Below are 14,959 nucleotides of genomic sequence, written 5' to 3' on the forward strand. Positions count from 1 at the left end.
GGAGGATATTACGTTAGGGATCTGATTTGGGTATTTGAGGATACTTACGTGACCAGCCAAACAGCACACGTACTAAAATATTACCTAAAGTATTTCTCTGCTTTGACATGTGTCTGTTAGAGAACATAAGAATTGCCTCTTGGTTGAAATAATTGTTTTTATAAATGGCTAACAATTATTTCAGCATGATCATACTGTTGCTCCTTTGGGTTTAAATGGCAAGAGTTCAAGAAAACGTATTTTTATAAAATCTCTCATTATTTAGATTACTTTCTGCTGTACATTTATTCCTTTGCTAGATAGACACTGAGGCCACGGCTACACTACAGAGATCTTTCAAAAGCAGCTCTTCCAGAAGATCTCTTCCGAAAGAGCATCTTTCAAAAGAGTGCGTCTACACGCAAAAAAGCGGCTCAAAAGAGTGATCTCCTCTTTCGAAAGAGAGCATCCACACGGCCCCCCACTCTTTTAAAAGAACGGGCCAGGGAGCGAGAATGAAGACTGTTCTTTCGAAAGAAGGGCCCTGCGGAGCAGCTACACGTGGTTTCTTTCGAAAGAAGCTTTTAGGGGGAGGGGGCAAGGGGGCACTCTTCCACAAACGGGAAAGGAAGAGTGATATCGAAAGGTGCACCATATTGTTTTGATTTACTTTCAAAAGAACACTTTTTGTGTATAGACACTCCATGGGCTCTTTCGGAAGATCCCCCTCCTTTCAAAATATCTTTCAAAAGAACTTCCTAGTATAGATGCAGCCTGACTGTCTAGTTTCTTTTGTATTTCATAATTTTATTAGCTGATTTACAGTAAGGCTTGCAGTAGTATAACTACATCAGTGAAGGATAAGATTTTTTTCTTCTGAAAAGGATACCGCACATAGGATAAGGATATAACCCTTACTGTGGACACAGTTAAATTGGAATAAAGGTGCTTTGTACTATAGGTTGAACCTCTCTTGTCCAGCACCCTTGGGACCTGACCAGTGCTCAACCAGAGATTTTGCCGGGCCAGGGGAGATCAATATTGTCTAGCAGCATTACCAACACTTCCACTGCTTACTGGGCTCTGAGAAGACATTGAGTTGTAAATTACAGCTACATAACAGCACAGAACACTGAGAGCCAGGACAGGTGGCTATTAACAAAGTTTATGGGACCACGGGAAATTTGGTCACCACCACAATAAGTGGACAGCCAGCTAACTAAAATCATGCCAGACCATGGATGTTGCCAGAGAAGAGAGTGCTGGGCTAGAGAAGTTCAACTTGTAGTATAGTGTTTATTCCCCTTACTGTATGGGAATCAATACACTGGCATAACAAAGCCCACACTAGACACTATAAATATACCATATAATGGAAGGCATGGGGTTTTGTGTCTACAAGGCCTAAGGCTCAGTGCTCTGTTCTGGCACTATAGAGAGGCCTAAAATACAGTTACACTCACTTTCAGCACCATTTATATATTGCAAAGGGAGTTCAGTGTAAATTAGAGTAAGGCCTATTGGAAATCTAAACTAGAGAAATATAGACAAGTGTTTCAGTAAAAATGACTGATCTCAGTTACATTTTTTACTGTTGTAAAATATTTCTAACAACATAGGTTTTTATAATAAACTTCCCATTTACTTTGCAAAATTAAATGTTCCAGCCAAATAACCTGACAGCTCCCCTTAAAAAGGGCCATCTCGGACAGAGTTTTGCTGGCTTTTGTTGGTTTGTGTTGTATTGTTTTCATGCTGCTGTTGTTTGCATTTGCTCTTTTATTTCAGCTCTACTTTGTGGCAATATGTAGCATTCCTCAAAAAATGTTCACATTTGCTTCTCCATCTACTCAATTACTGTGAACACATTGGTTCCATGAACATCATGCTCTCTTCTCATGGCACCAAGATTGAATTCCCAGGAGAACTCCGACATTTAACGGTAGCATGGAAACAAAAGAGGGGGGGCAATTGGGCTTGTGCCTTTGGTTGCTTCTTTGTGATGTGATTGGAAGAACAGAAGCTCGCTCCCTCCCCTCCCCAAACAACAGAATTTTGAAGATTTGTTTAATGTGTGGGGTTGGATATTTTTTTTCCACATAGAAATGTCAGGCCTGGAAAGTCCTCACATTTTCAGATTTTGAGAGAGGACTTCTTAGATGACTCAAAGGGAGACTGGGACGTTTCTCAGCGTTTAACTGAAGGCTTGGCAAAGAGCTTTTCTGCCAGGTGTTTTTTTAGTTAAGCAACAACCGACTAGCTTCTTTGATGTCACCATCCAACTTTTTCTCTAGAAATCTGTAGATCATTCTGGGAAAAACAGGGTCAACTGTGCCATGATCATTAATGCAAAGAAATAAGCAGAACCATCCTACCCTGCTCTTTTCTCACCTTTAAGACTTTGTTTACGCATCATGAAGAAGCAAATAAATAGCACACACCTAGTGCTCCCTCTTCCCCTTTGCATACAACGTTTAAAGAGACAAACATGTCCTCTGATATTGGGATATGGGATTCTCTTCTCTGATAGCTTTTTTTGTTTGATTTTGTTTTAACACTCAGTTGAGGAAGTTCATTTTCTTCAGACACCTTGAGCACTGTGCATTGTGGCCTCACTTTCTTTTCCTGCTTTTTTCCTCCTTCGCAGATCCCTCATCCTGGCAGCACTGATCAATCCCATAGTTCCATGCAGCAAGGTTTGCACGTACCTCACCCCAGCAGCCAGTCAGGGCAGCCATTACATCACAGTGGTCCTCCTACCCAGCAGTCCCGGCAGCCGCCACAGGCCGCTTCTAGCAACCATCCACACAGTGACCTGACCTTTAGCTCTTCCTCAGCCTTAGAAGGTCAGGCTGGTGGACAGGGAGCACCTGACATGCCGGAGCCCTCACTGGATGTAAGTTGGTGTCATACTATCATCTGCCTGCCTCCAAATGTGCTTTGCATTTCTGAGAGAGGGAGGGCTGGGCAAGGGAAAGGGGAACCGCTGTCACAGCACATGTCATCGTTTCATGCACCGTTACATGAACTTAATCACTTGACACTGAGATGACAGGCACTGGCAGCTTGCTGAGAAAACCTTTCCGCTGGAAGCAGCCATGTGACACGCAAGCCCTGTGGTCTTCTTTCTAGCAAGGGTGTTTTCCCAGGGCCATGATTTTCTCAAGAAAATTGATCAGTTCTGCATCTGATTTGGTTTTTCTTTTTGGACTAGAGAGCCTGCATATTACTGTAGATCCTGAAGTTCCCGCGAGCCCTGAGTGAAGGGCAGGACAAAGTTGTACTGCCCCAAGTGCAGACCATGGACTGAATTATAATTGAAAAAGTCTCAGAGAGTCACCTCTGACTGTGGATGGGGATGCAGGGCCTGGTGACCCCCAAGCTCTATGACATCTGGTGTCAAGAGTGGGATTCAGTAAGGGGATCGCCAGGTCTTGCACAACCTGTCCCCCGGCCCCTGTGCCCGCAGTCAGAGGTAACTATCCCTAAAATAGGCCCAAGAGTTGGTTGACCTGAGACACATGGTCCTTCTATGTTTGTCTGAAGACACAAATGTCATCATTGTAAGCAAGGGAAAAACTTGCAGAGCCTGATCCCAACCCCGACCTACCCATAGCTTTTACAGCAGAGTAATCTGTGTCAGCCTGGCATAGATCATCATCCCTCTCCATGCTAACCAGTGTCAGTGGATGCTTGCCTCCACCCACATCCACCTGTATGGGGCAGCCCTGCAATGGCTGCTCTCCTTCACAGTGCACTGGCCAGCACTGAGGACAGCCCCTGCGAAACGGGCAAGCTAAGAGAAGGCCTTTTGTGCATTTACTCCCATATTCAATTGCTTAAGGCAGCACTTGACTGACTTCTGATTTACTTCAGTTTCCTGTTTTAAGACAAATCATAATTTTCTGTTTCAAACAAGTGCAAGGAGTTAATATATCTCTCTCTCCAGGAGAAACTCTGGTCAGCCAAGCACTTCTTGGAACATAGATTTCTTAATGCTAGAATTTGGTTTGCTCTCATGCTCATATTTTCAGTCTCTATTGTAAACTCAATACATGGTAATTACAATGCCCAAAGAGGTGCTTATGTCATGCTGCAGATTTGAAAATGTATTTATTGGTCATGTGCTCTTAAATGGCATCTGTCACAGAGCAGCGCTGTGTCTTTAAGTGGCCATACAGAAGGAAGAGAGGTGGAAGCAGGGGAGGCAGGATGACCCAAGTCCTTTAATAACAATAAAAGTTCTAGGTGGCTGAGTTTCAATGTCTACACTTCGAAGCTTTCTGCGGCACAGTTGTATTGATGCATGCATCATGCTGTACGAGCTCTTGTGTAGCCACTGATGCTGGTGTCAGGGAGCTCTACCACTGACATCATCAGACCCTCTCAACAAGTGACACAATAGCTGTGTCGGGAGAGAACGTCTCCCACCAACATAGTGCTGTGCACACAAGCACTTATGCTGGCATATTTTTCACACCCTTGAATGTCAGAAGTTTTGATGACCTAAGAGCTAGTGTAGACGTGGCCTGAATGTAATCCAGATTCTGCTGCCACTCATCGCAAGCTCGTCCTGAAGTCACTGGGGGATGCACCTTGAGGGGCAGCCACTGAACAAAGTCATTAAAGGCCACATGCAAACAGATCTCACAGACAGCTAGGCTCCTCCTGACGCAAAAAGGTTAGGTAACGTTTTTTGGTTTGGGTACCAGGCACCTGTTCTCTAGGGATAAGCAGACTATAAAAATCTGAATGGGTAAATCAAGTTGGAGTCTGAAAGAGGCCCTGGCATTGCATTACCTCAGCAATGAGACATGTCCTCCAGAATGCGCAGTAGGAGTTCTTTGAAACCTCGGTAGAAATTCACTAGGTGATGACTTCAGTCTTCACTGAACTTATTATGAAGTAGCAATTGGATAAAAAGGCCGTGCATTGTTTGTTCTCAGGGAACTGAAAGCTAACTTCAAAATACACAGTGGTTGTTACTCTTTTGTGGTGTGCTCGTTGTTGGGCAGGGTAGTTTCTTCAGTGAGGCTCCCATCCCATGAGAATTTCTCTTCTGTACAAAAATCTACATTATCCGGAAAGTGATGTGGATCTGTCCTTGTGTTTTATACAGCAATTTGAGATAATTAGTTCTCAGAACCCTTTTTATGAGCTCAGGTGGTTTGCCAAATAACTGGCACAAATCACTAAACTAAAATTAGTCTTACACAATAATTATAGTCTTATCAAAACAAAAAAGCAGTCACGTAGCACTTAAAAGACTAACAAAATAATTTATTAGGTGATCAATTATAATGATCATTTAATAAATTATTTTGTTAGTCTTTTAAGTGCTACATGACTGCTTTTTTGTTTTGATACAATAATTACAGTATAACTCCCTGATTTCAGCCCCGTGCTAACTCCCTGATCTGTTACAGCTGCTTCTTTATTTAACATGCACCTCCCACACTTTGAGATGCATGGCTTGCAGCACAGTGGAGAAAGAAACTCTTTAAATCCACCTCTCCAGAAATGCATAGAATGAGCCTCAATAGCATTACCTTAATTTTTTTAATCTTGATTAATTGTAAGAGCTTAAGAGCAGGAGCCTTCTTGTAGTCTCTGGTTTACACAGCAAGGCCTCAATCATGAACAGACCCCTGTATACAGAGCTGTAGTGCAAATTATACTAATGTATGGAAGGGCTCCAGGTCATTGCCCAGTAGTCTTTGCGATGACAATGTTATTTATAGATTCAGTGCAGGTTCCTATATAGAAAGGAATTAAGTGAAAAATAAGATATTTCCTCTGGGAGTGGCAACCATCTTAATCATCGCAATCATGCTTTTAGAAAGAAAATCCTTGTGTTTCTCATAAAATGTAGAAATTATGTTTACATTTGACTTCTAAAATATTGAAAGATAAATTTACTTGTTTAAAGTTGGAGAATGAAAGCTGTATTTGCATAAGATCACTGAGAATATATTAGTTAATATTAATAAACAAGGTGTTAAAGTCTAATTTTTAGTTTTGTAGCATTGGATAAACATTTAGCAAGTGCAAGCGTGTATCTGAGCTGCTATTCCATTTGTTGAAGTAATCCATATTTTTTTATCTCGGCCCGAAAGGGAACTTGAATATAAAAAGTGCTTATTCTTTTTACACACTAGTTTTCACTGCCACCATTTAAATTTGTCTTTTTTTGTATTTACCAAGAAAGTGTGAAGTGTCACTGGTATTGAAACTGAATATTTGGGATTCTTATTTATATGTCAGACCAAATAGGGGTCTGGATGGAATTTTGAAGAAGAAATTTTCCCTGTTTGAAGCAGTCAGTGGGACTACATCTCAAAATACTTTTTTGCAGTTACTATTCCAAAGCTGTCATGAACAGTGAGTGCATTCTGCTGTCAAAACAAGGGTAGTGTGTCTCTGAGCTGTTAACACAGCTTGGGTCACCCATAACCTACAGCTGCCGGTTCATCTTTCCAAGCAGATATGCATAATTTTATTTTGCTTGCTTATAACTGAGAGATAATTGTTGCTGAAACTAAGTGCACATTTGGGCTATACTTCGAAATGGCCATGCTAATGGTGGTCAAATAGAAGAATACTAATTAGGCACAGAAATGAGTATTCAGCCCCTCATTAGCATGCTGCCAGCTGCAGCGCTTCAAAAGTGCCGCTTTGAACGCACACGGCTTGGCTACACAGGGGTCCTTTTCAAAAGGACCCTGCACATTTTGAAATCCCCTTATGCCTCTCAGATGAGAAGGAATAAGGGGATTTCGAGGAAAAGGGGGATTTTGAAATGTACAGGGTCCTTTCAAAAAGGATGCCCGTGTTGCTGAGCTGCGCATATTCGAAAGCGGCACTTTGAAAGCGCCGCCACTGGCAGCATGCTAATGAGGTGCTGAATATTCATTTCAGCACCTCATTAGTATTCTTCAGTTTGATCATTAGCATGGCCATTTTGAAGTTTTGGCCAAGTGTGGCCACAGCCACAGAGTATGTATTTCCATATAAGTTTTTTGAGTGCTCCCTACGAGATTTATCCAACCGCAAGAAAAACTTTTGCAAATATTCACCAGCCAGGTAACAAATTGTAACCCGTGAAATAAAATCAGTTGACTACACATAAGGGATTCCTGTTCAAGATGTTTGCCTTGAGATTGTGTTTGCCACAATATTGGGATAACCTCTGTTCTCATGACAGAAGTGGGTTATACTGACTTCCCTCCTCAACCGTCAGTTTCCAGGTATGCGCCATGTTTAATCCCCCATTGTGTCAAATTTTTTCCATTCCCTTTAATATTCCTTTCAACTTTCCATTTTGTAGCTGCTTCCAGAACTGACAAATCCGGATGAGCTGCTTTCGTACCTGGACCCACCTGACTTGCCAAGCAATAGCAATGATGACCTTCTCTCGCTCTTTGAAAACAACTGAACCCCTGTGTATTTCTCCACCCTCCTCCCTTGTCCACATGTGGGTAGCTGCACAAAGAGGAATCTTCACACTCCCTTTCTACAGAAGAGCCAACAAACTCGTGATGCCGTCGAATGGCACGCTCTCAACTTTCTACATCTCCAAACTGATTTGGTCAGCTTCACTAAGTGTGAAAGCGATGGGCGGGAGGAAGAGAAAGAAAGCAGTGCTCTCACTGGCCACCGCTACCTGTCACAACCAAGCATAGACAATACTGCAGCTAAGGGAAACCCCATTCACTGTTAAGCCGATAGAGAGTCCTGTGATGCACAGTGTGTGACGTAAACTGGCAAGAACCAGTCTTCGCAAGGAAATAAAAGAATGGACTTATTGACTGGTCTGAGACTGTCCTTCCAACGAGCTTTCTTCCATCTTTTTGAAACCCTTCTCTCCACTTTTCCCTTCTTTCCTTCTCAACTGCAGATTTGTGTTGGACAAACTGTGCTGGCCACACACACGAAGGAAAATAAACATCTAAATCACCAAAAAGCACAAGTAATACAATAAAAATCAAAAGTTGGGGCTAGATGCATCAAAGGAGACAGCTGCGTAATTAAGGTTTGGTCTTCACTAGTGGAATCCTGAGAATCTCCAGGCTGCAGACTGTGTGTGTTTGTGTTTCTAAATCATAGGAATCTGCAACACCTGTTTGCAAGGTGTCTCCCTCTGCTTAAACACAAAGACTTGGAAAAATCCCTTCAATTTGTTTTTTGTTTTGTTTTGTTTTATTTGTTTGGTTGGTTGGTTTTTGTGTGTGTGATTTTGGTTTCCAGTTGCCACCATTTGTGACTGTGTTGTTATCCAATTATCGTCATGGTTATTTTTAGCCAGTGTAGCCATACGAAGCAGAAAAAGAGTGGGGAAGGAGTTTAAAAAGGTGTCTGTTATCCAGCGCCTTCAGTGTGTTCAGTCTCCATGTCACTAGATCCTCTGTACTGCACAGTACATGTCGGGACAAGCTGGTTGAAGGCAGAGAAGAGCTTGCTGTCAAATGAGTAACATCACTCTTAGCGTTTTTTTATTCTAAAGGCTTGAAAGGAGCATTGCAATGGGACAGACCCAGGAAAGCTTCTCTTTTGTTTTGCTTTGTGTTTTGTTTACAAGACTGTTACATGTAACGAAGCCTTTTCCTAGTCCTGTATTTTTTAACTGTTTAGCAGCCCAGGATATTTTATTTTTCACCCGGGGAGAATAAGTAATTGGTGGTGGGGTACTACTGCCCTCAGCAGACCCTGCTGCCACAGTCACAGTCTCGCCCTTGTGACCTGTGGTTCTCGTATATTTGCTTCTCCTGCATGATCTTCCTCTTGCTTCCGTGCTCATTTTTGTGCACGCGCTCTCTCTCACACACACACCAGTTATGTATAGTCGCAGTGTAAAAAGTGCATGTGTGCCAACTTTGCCCTCATGGAGCGACGTTTCAGCTTTTAGCCACTGTACAGTTCTAGCTTTCTTCATTACTAAAGCCCATTAGGTCACCCTCCCTTCCCACATCCCAACAAACAGTCCCGTCATTGTTCTCAACCATACGTTTTGAACTTAAGTGCCAGATGGAATTTTGGTAGGATTTTTTGTTTTGTCTGTTTAAATATGTAATCCCCCCCATTTCCCTTATAGTTTGCAGTGCTGTAAATGGCATGACACTTTCTTGTGATTCTGGATTTGCTTTCCTCACCAAAGTCAATATTTGTAAATTCTTTGCGTATTTTTGTTAACATTTCCCACTACTGCTGTACATGCATCGTGATATATATATATATATATATATATGCTAGTCCGCAGCACCTTGCTGTAGATATTAAAGGAAATGGCGGTTTAGTTCTTTTATTTTCCAATAGGCGTATTCAATTTGTTGAGCATTTTATGTAGAGGTGTTCTCACCCACATATTTTTTCCTGTTTTAAGTTTTTTTAAAAAAAGATGCTGTTCATTATGCAAAGTCAATTATTTTTAAGATTGCTATTGTAAATATCTTTGTGAATAATTTAGTATCATCTTTCATGATATTCAACATTTCATTGTCTGGTTATCCTTTTGCTGGTGTTTTTAAATACCCTGTCTGGGAAAAAAAAATTGGTCCTTTTAAAAAAAAAAAAAAAAAAAAAGTAGGGTTCTTTAACAGAATAAGGGAGCATTTTTTAATTTGATAAATTAGCCCAGCTTTCCTATCCATTTCTCAAAAGAATTGATACATCTGGCAGTACCTGGGCAATCAAGTTCCAGCTCTGTCATGCAAACTGAATAATAGATCATTTCCTAAGGCAAAAAATAATTTTCTCTCTCTGTGTGCCTGATTATGGGCTGGTTAGTGGAAGACATTTTGCCCGAATCAGCAGAACTCCTAGAGCCAGCCCTGAATGCAAGCAGACATGCCTAAGACAAGCAGCATGTACCTGTAAGATACAATATATCTCAGTCTTGTGGTGCGCCAGCCTTTGAGACTGGAGTTATCTAACTCTTACAGGCGTTGGTGAGTGGGGCAAGGAAACAGTACAGTGTGTTTTATTCTGCTCAGAACTGTCTTTTTCTTCTCTAGACTTGGCCACCTGTAGGGGATAGCTGCAGAAAGCTAACGATATCTCGGTATCGTACATGATGACATGGTTGTGTGTGGTGCCACTCTCATACAATGAGTAGGAAAGACCATTCTTGAGTTACCAGTGTGTTTTGTAGCCAGTTTTACTGTAGTTGTTTTCCCCCTGTATTTTTTGCTGCATCGTTTATGTAGTTGAAGTCATTTGCTTGGGCAGATAATGATCTGACTTTGTATTGCCTTTAGGTATTTGGAGGGTTTTAATCATAGACCTTGGAATAAAGAACACTTCTCACTATGAGTTGGAATTGGTTGCTCAGATTCTGTAATTGATTCCATTACTGATTGTTTATTGTTGCTTGAGCAGCTGGCTAAATTAGTCACCTGAAATCATGGGTTTATTAAAACAAACCTATGCTTTTCGAGCCAGATATGTTAAGAATCAGTCTGTAGCTAGTTGGTAGATGTGTAACTGTATCTTGTAGCAGTACCTGTTGGGAAACGTAAACTGAAAAACCCACAAAGAATGGCAACATGAATGGGGTACTTTTCTACTTTGTACGTTAATAACAGATATTTTAACAACTGCAAATTTTAAGCCTGCAGGAACACTGGGTTGCTAAGCAAAAGTGATGCTGAGATTTTAGCCATCACCGAACTGTCTGAAAATTGAGACAATTTCAAGACTGTTTGTTAGCTGACGTCAGGTACTGTACAATGGATTCAGTATGAAAACAATTCTAAATGAAAATATGGATAATTGTTTGTATCTGTTCACTGCCATAATGTTAAAGTGTGGGGAAGGACCTCCCAATAGTTATTTTCCTTTAAAGTGTCGTTATTATATCAAATTTCCAGCGATTGTTTTCATTGGGGTGGGGGAGGAGTTGGTTTTTAAAAATTGTTTCCCTTCAGAAGCTCATCTGGGAAAGAACCCACAAAGATCTACAATTCTGCTGCCAAGACATTATTATAGGACTGACAGATACACACCTACGTCTGCAGTGGAGACTCAAGGGACATCTGTACATATGTAAATGATGACTAGAGACATGTTAACAGAAACGCATTCATTTTCCTTGGAATGTGCATTGTTTTTAATTTGCAGAAAAAAATAAAAAAAAGCTTGAAGCTCCATCTTAAGTGGAAAATGAACCCTGTTTGTTAGCGTTTGTGAAGTCACAGCGTTTGTTTCATTTTCACTTCTGTAATATACTCTGACCCATTGTGGAAAGAATTTTTTGTTTTGTTTTGTTTTTGTTTTACCAACATGTAAGAATTAGCTTAAGTGTACTAGTCTATCACCTGTGTATTTTTAGGGTGCTACAGAAATAATGAAGAAAATAAGGGGATTTAAAAAAATTGTAACCAAATTCATACTTTGTACAATTTTTGATATCATAATTAGAGGAAAATTAAAAAAGTACAATCTGAAGTAACATGCAAAAATGGCCATTGTCTTTGTTTGTACATTGTATGTACAGTACAATGCAATCATTTCATACTTTAAACTGGTCAGAAAAAATACTTGTGATTTTTAGTCTTGCAAAACTGTATGTAGTTAGATGATGTGACAACCTAATATTTATCTAATAAATATGTATTCAGATGAAACCTGTATATTAGGTGTTCATGTGGTTATTTTGTATTTAAAAATCAGATAATTTGACAATTGCTAGTCATTTATATATTCTGTTGTACCACTGAAGTATTCTCATTTGCTTATGTTAATTTTTTTTCCTAAATAAATTTATAAAATTAAGGTTTGGCTAATTGGCAGCTATTTTGTAAAACTGAAGTTTCTTTTTAAAACAAAGGAACCCAATTTGTGCATTAATTGAAAGTAACTCTAATGTGTTATGGGATATTTATGGGAAGGAAAGTGAGAAGAGAGAGGGCCCATATTTTTTCTGTGAAACTTTTTGAAACAAAAGTCTCTTTTTTTCAAAATCTTCAATGGGATTTTTCTGGTTTTGAAAAACAAACAAAAAATCAATTTGGGGGTTTTCGAAGTAAAATGGGAACATTTTGAAAGAAATAATTTTTTTGTGGAAAATTTGTATTTTGAATAAATGCACTTTGATTACAAAGCTGAATTTTTCCACTGGTTGTCTAAATTCTGAATTTCAGTTCTTATGTAGAAAAAAAAGCCCAGTATTTTCAGATTTTTACTTCATGACTAAGGATAACAGCATCTTTGAAAAAACATTGAAAGTCAAAAGGTTTTAGGCTCCTAAGTCTTGCACATAGTTTTACCTTTCGCTGTAAATATTCCATTACATGTTTCCTTGTAAACTCCTGTTCATCACCAGCTGTGAAATTGTTCACGTGATATGGATACCAATGTACTCATGAGAATTGTACCAGGATAACAGGTGAGAAGTTACATACCCAGCAAGTTGGCACTTGCAATGGTGTCACTGATGCATTTGCAAAGCATTACTGTAAAGACTGAAAGGTAATCCTTTTATATAGCAAAACAAAGAGCCAAGTACAGAGGAAACAGAGACGTTTTCATATGTCTGTTCTAGGAGGGGCATTAATATTAAAGAATTAGTCGGAATTTGTAAAGTCTTCTGGCAAGACTAATGCAGCTTCCTTTATAAAGTAGTAATAATAATTATGAATAAAAGGTAAGTTTCCCCAAGATTGATTGGCTCTGATCTGAACTATTGACTGAGTCTACCACCCATTGTTAGCTCACAGATTTCTGCTATGATTTTGTGGGATCAGGAGCAGCTGCCTCAAAACCGTTGTTATTGCTAGTTTAGTACAGCCTGCCTAGTGCAGTACAAGACACAGTGGAAGTAATTGCCTCAAAGGGCTTACAGTCTAAATAGAGACAATGCAGAATGCACTGGGAGGCTCAGAGGAAATGTCTGTCTTGAAGGTTTTTGTTTTGTTTTATGTAATAGGTTAACATTTGCAGATCCCAGTTTGTTTTGAGGACGGGTCTGGGAGGAGAGAGGCTGGGTGACTACTATGCTGTGGAAGGATAATAGCCAAACCCATGGAACTATAAGCCATTTTTATGAGTACAGCTAAAGCAGAACTACTATGGACAGTATCAGAAAAGGAGAGGAGAAAGGCAATGGGAATATGACTGTATATTGGAAATAATTCTGTGGGGCATTGGCGAAAAAGCTACACATTAGACCCTGATTCTGGACAACATGTAAGCACTTGCTTAACTTTAAACATCCACTTGAGTCCAGTTGATTTCAATGGGATACTTGCATGTATCAATGCAGCTGATGAAGCAGGTCTTTGCCCATGAAAGCTTATGTTCCAAAATATCTGTTAGTCTATAAGGTGCCACAGGCCTTCTTGTTGTTCTCAAAGATACAGACTAACATGGCTACCTCTCTGATGCATGCATTTATGTGCTTTCCTGAGACAAGGCCTCACAGAATAGCAGGCTATAGCTACTGCATGTGTAATGTAATACAGTTATTGATTTCATTGAATATGTAAGGGATTTCATTATGTTGTCTGACTATCCAGTAGAGCTGGTCAGAAATGTTCCGCTAGAAAATGCTCATTTGTTTAAATCAAACATTGGTAATACACAAATTTTATCCACAGTGTCAATGGGAAATTATCAAAAGATTTTGTTTTGACTTATAATACAATCTATAAGATAATAAACAGCTGAAATAAAGTGTATTGATCTTATCGATGCAAAAAATTTCAATTAAGTCGAGAAAATATTACAAAATTTCAATTTGGGAAAAAAAAATTCCAGGATTTCACTTTGTCCTAGTTTGGGATAAAACAGAATTTCATAATCATGGAATTTCTCATGGGACAAAGATTGCATTTTTGGCCAGTTTTAATATCTAGGGAACAACTAGCAAAGGTCATGGAGTCTTGTGGGCAGGCCAGTAGACTGCAATCGGACTTGGTGTGACTTTGGGCTAGTAATTTCTTCTTTTTGTGCCTCTGTTTTCCTTCGTACCTTTTCTTTGTCTTATTTAAATTGCAAACAAAATTGTCCCCTAAGAACTGCCATAATCTACAGTTTTACAGCTGCACTAGTTAATATATATATTCAAAATACTTTCTAACACGTGTTTCTGATAGCAGATGCTAATATTGTATGTGATGGTGGCAAGCCTACTGTTGTGATTTCATCAGTCCTCTTTCCATAATCAAATTGAGACTTGGTCAATAGAGTGGTTGGATGAGACAGACAAGGAAAAAACAGGTGCAGCAAGAAGTAGTATTGCAAGAGATGGCACGGTTCCATTTGAGTCAGTAGTGTAATGGCGCTGGCTGTGCCAGCCTGTGGGATGGAAAATTTTAGTTTTTACCCCTTCCGGTACTATTTATGTAAGAGCCTTGGGCCAATTCCATTCACAGTGTTCCTCCTCTTGTCCCCCAAATTCCCCTCTTGCCTCAACTGGATAAGGCAATGTTCATATCCTGTTCCACAATTGGTGTAGCTTGCTCTAGTGTAGCTGCTTCTCACATCCAAGGTGTCTGACATGAATTGATCCCTATAGTGCTAGTGTTTTTAAATTCAGAAATCCATAGACAGTTTCACACAATGGGGCCTTGTCTCAAGGGGGGCCATCTTATGGACCCTTGTGTTCAAAACATAAGAACAGCCATACTGGGTCAGATCATAGGTCCATCAAGCCCACTATCCTGTCTTCTGACAGTGGCCAATACCAGGTGCCCCAGCAGGAAAGAACAGAACAGGAATTCATCAAGTGATCCGTCCGCTATCTCCCATTCCCAGCTTCTGACAAACAGAGGCTCGGGATGCTGTCCGTGCTCATCCTAGCTAATAGCCATTGATGGACCTATCCCCCATGAATGTATCCAGTTCTTTTTTAAACTCTGCTATAGTTTTGGTCTTTGCAACATTCTCCAGCAAGGAGTTCCACAGGTTAACTGTGCGTTATGTGAAAAAAAAAATTTCCTATTGTTTGTTTTTAACCTGTTCCCTATTAATTTTATTTGGTGAC

At 40.0% G+C, this 14,959-nt stretch overlaps 1 protein-coding gene across 16 annotated transcripts in view; it reads left to right on the forward strand.

The window, feature by feature from the left end:
* Positions 1-11,606, forward strand: part of ZMIZ1 (zinc finger MIZ-type containing 1) — a 563,555-nt gene extending 551,949 nt beyond the window's left edge. For all 16 annotated transcript variants that reach the window (XM_075000053.1, XM_075000048.1, XM_075000061.1 and 13 more), the window contains 2 exons: positions 2,627-2,875; positions 7,307-11,606. In XM_075000053.1, coding sequence (XP_074856154.1) covers positions 2,627-2,875; positions 7,307-7,414 — 357 coding nt within the window. In that variant the 3' untranslated portion in view covers positions 7,415-11,606. The remainder of the gene's footprint in view (positions 1-2,626; positions 2,876-7,306) is intronic.
* Positions 11,607-14,959: the final 3,353 nt, after the last annotated feature.

Source organism: Carettochelys insculpta, chromosome 7 (genome assembly GCF_033958435.1).
Source record: "Carettochelys insculpta isolate YL-2023 chromosome 7, ASM3395843v1, whole genome shotgun sequence".
Classification (NCBI taxonomy): Eukaryota; Metazoa; Chordata; order Testudines; family Carettochelyidae; genus Carettochelys; species Carettochelys insculpta.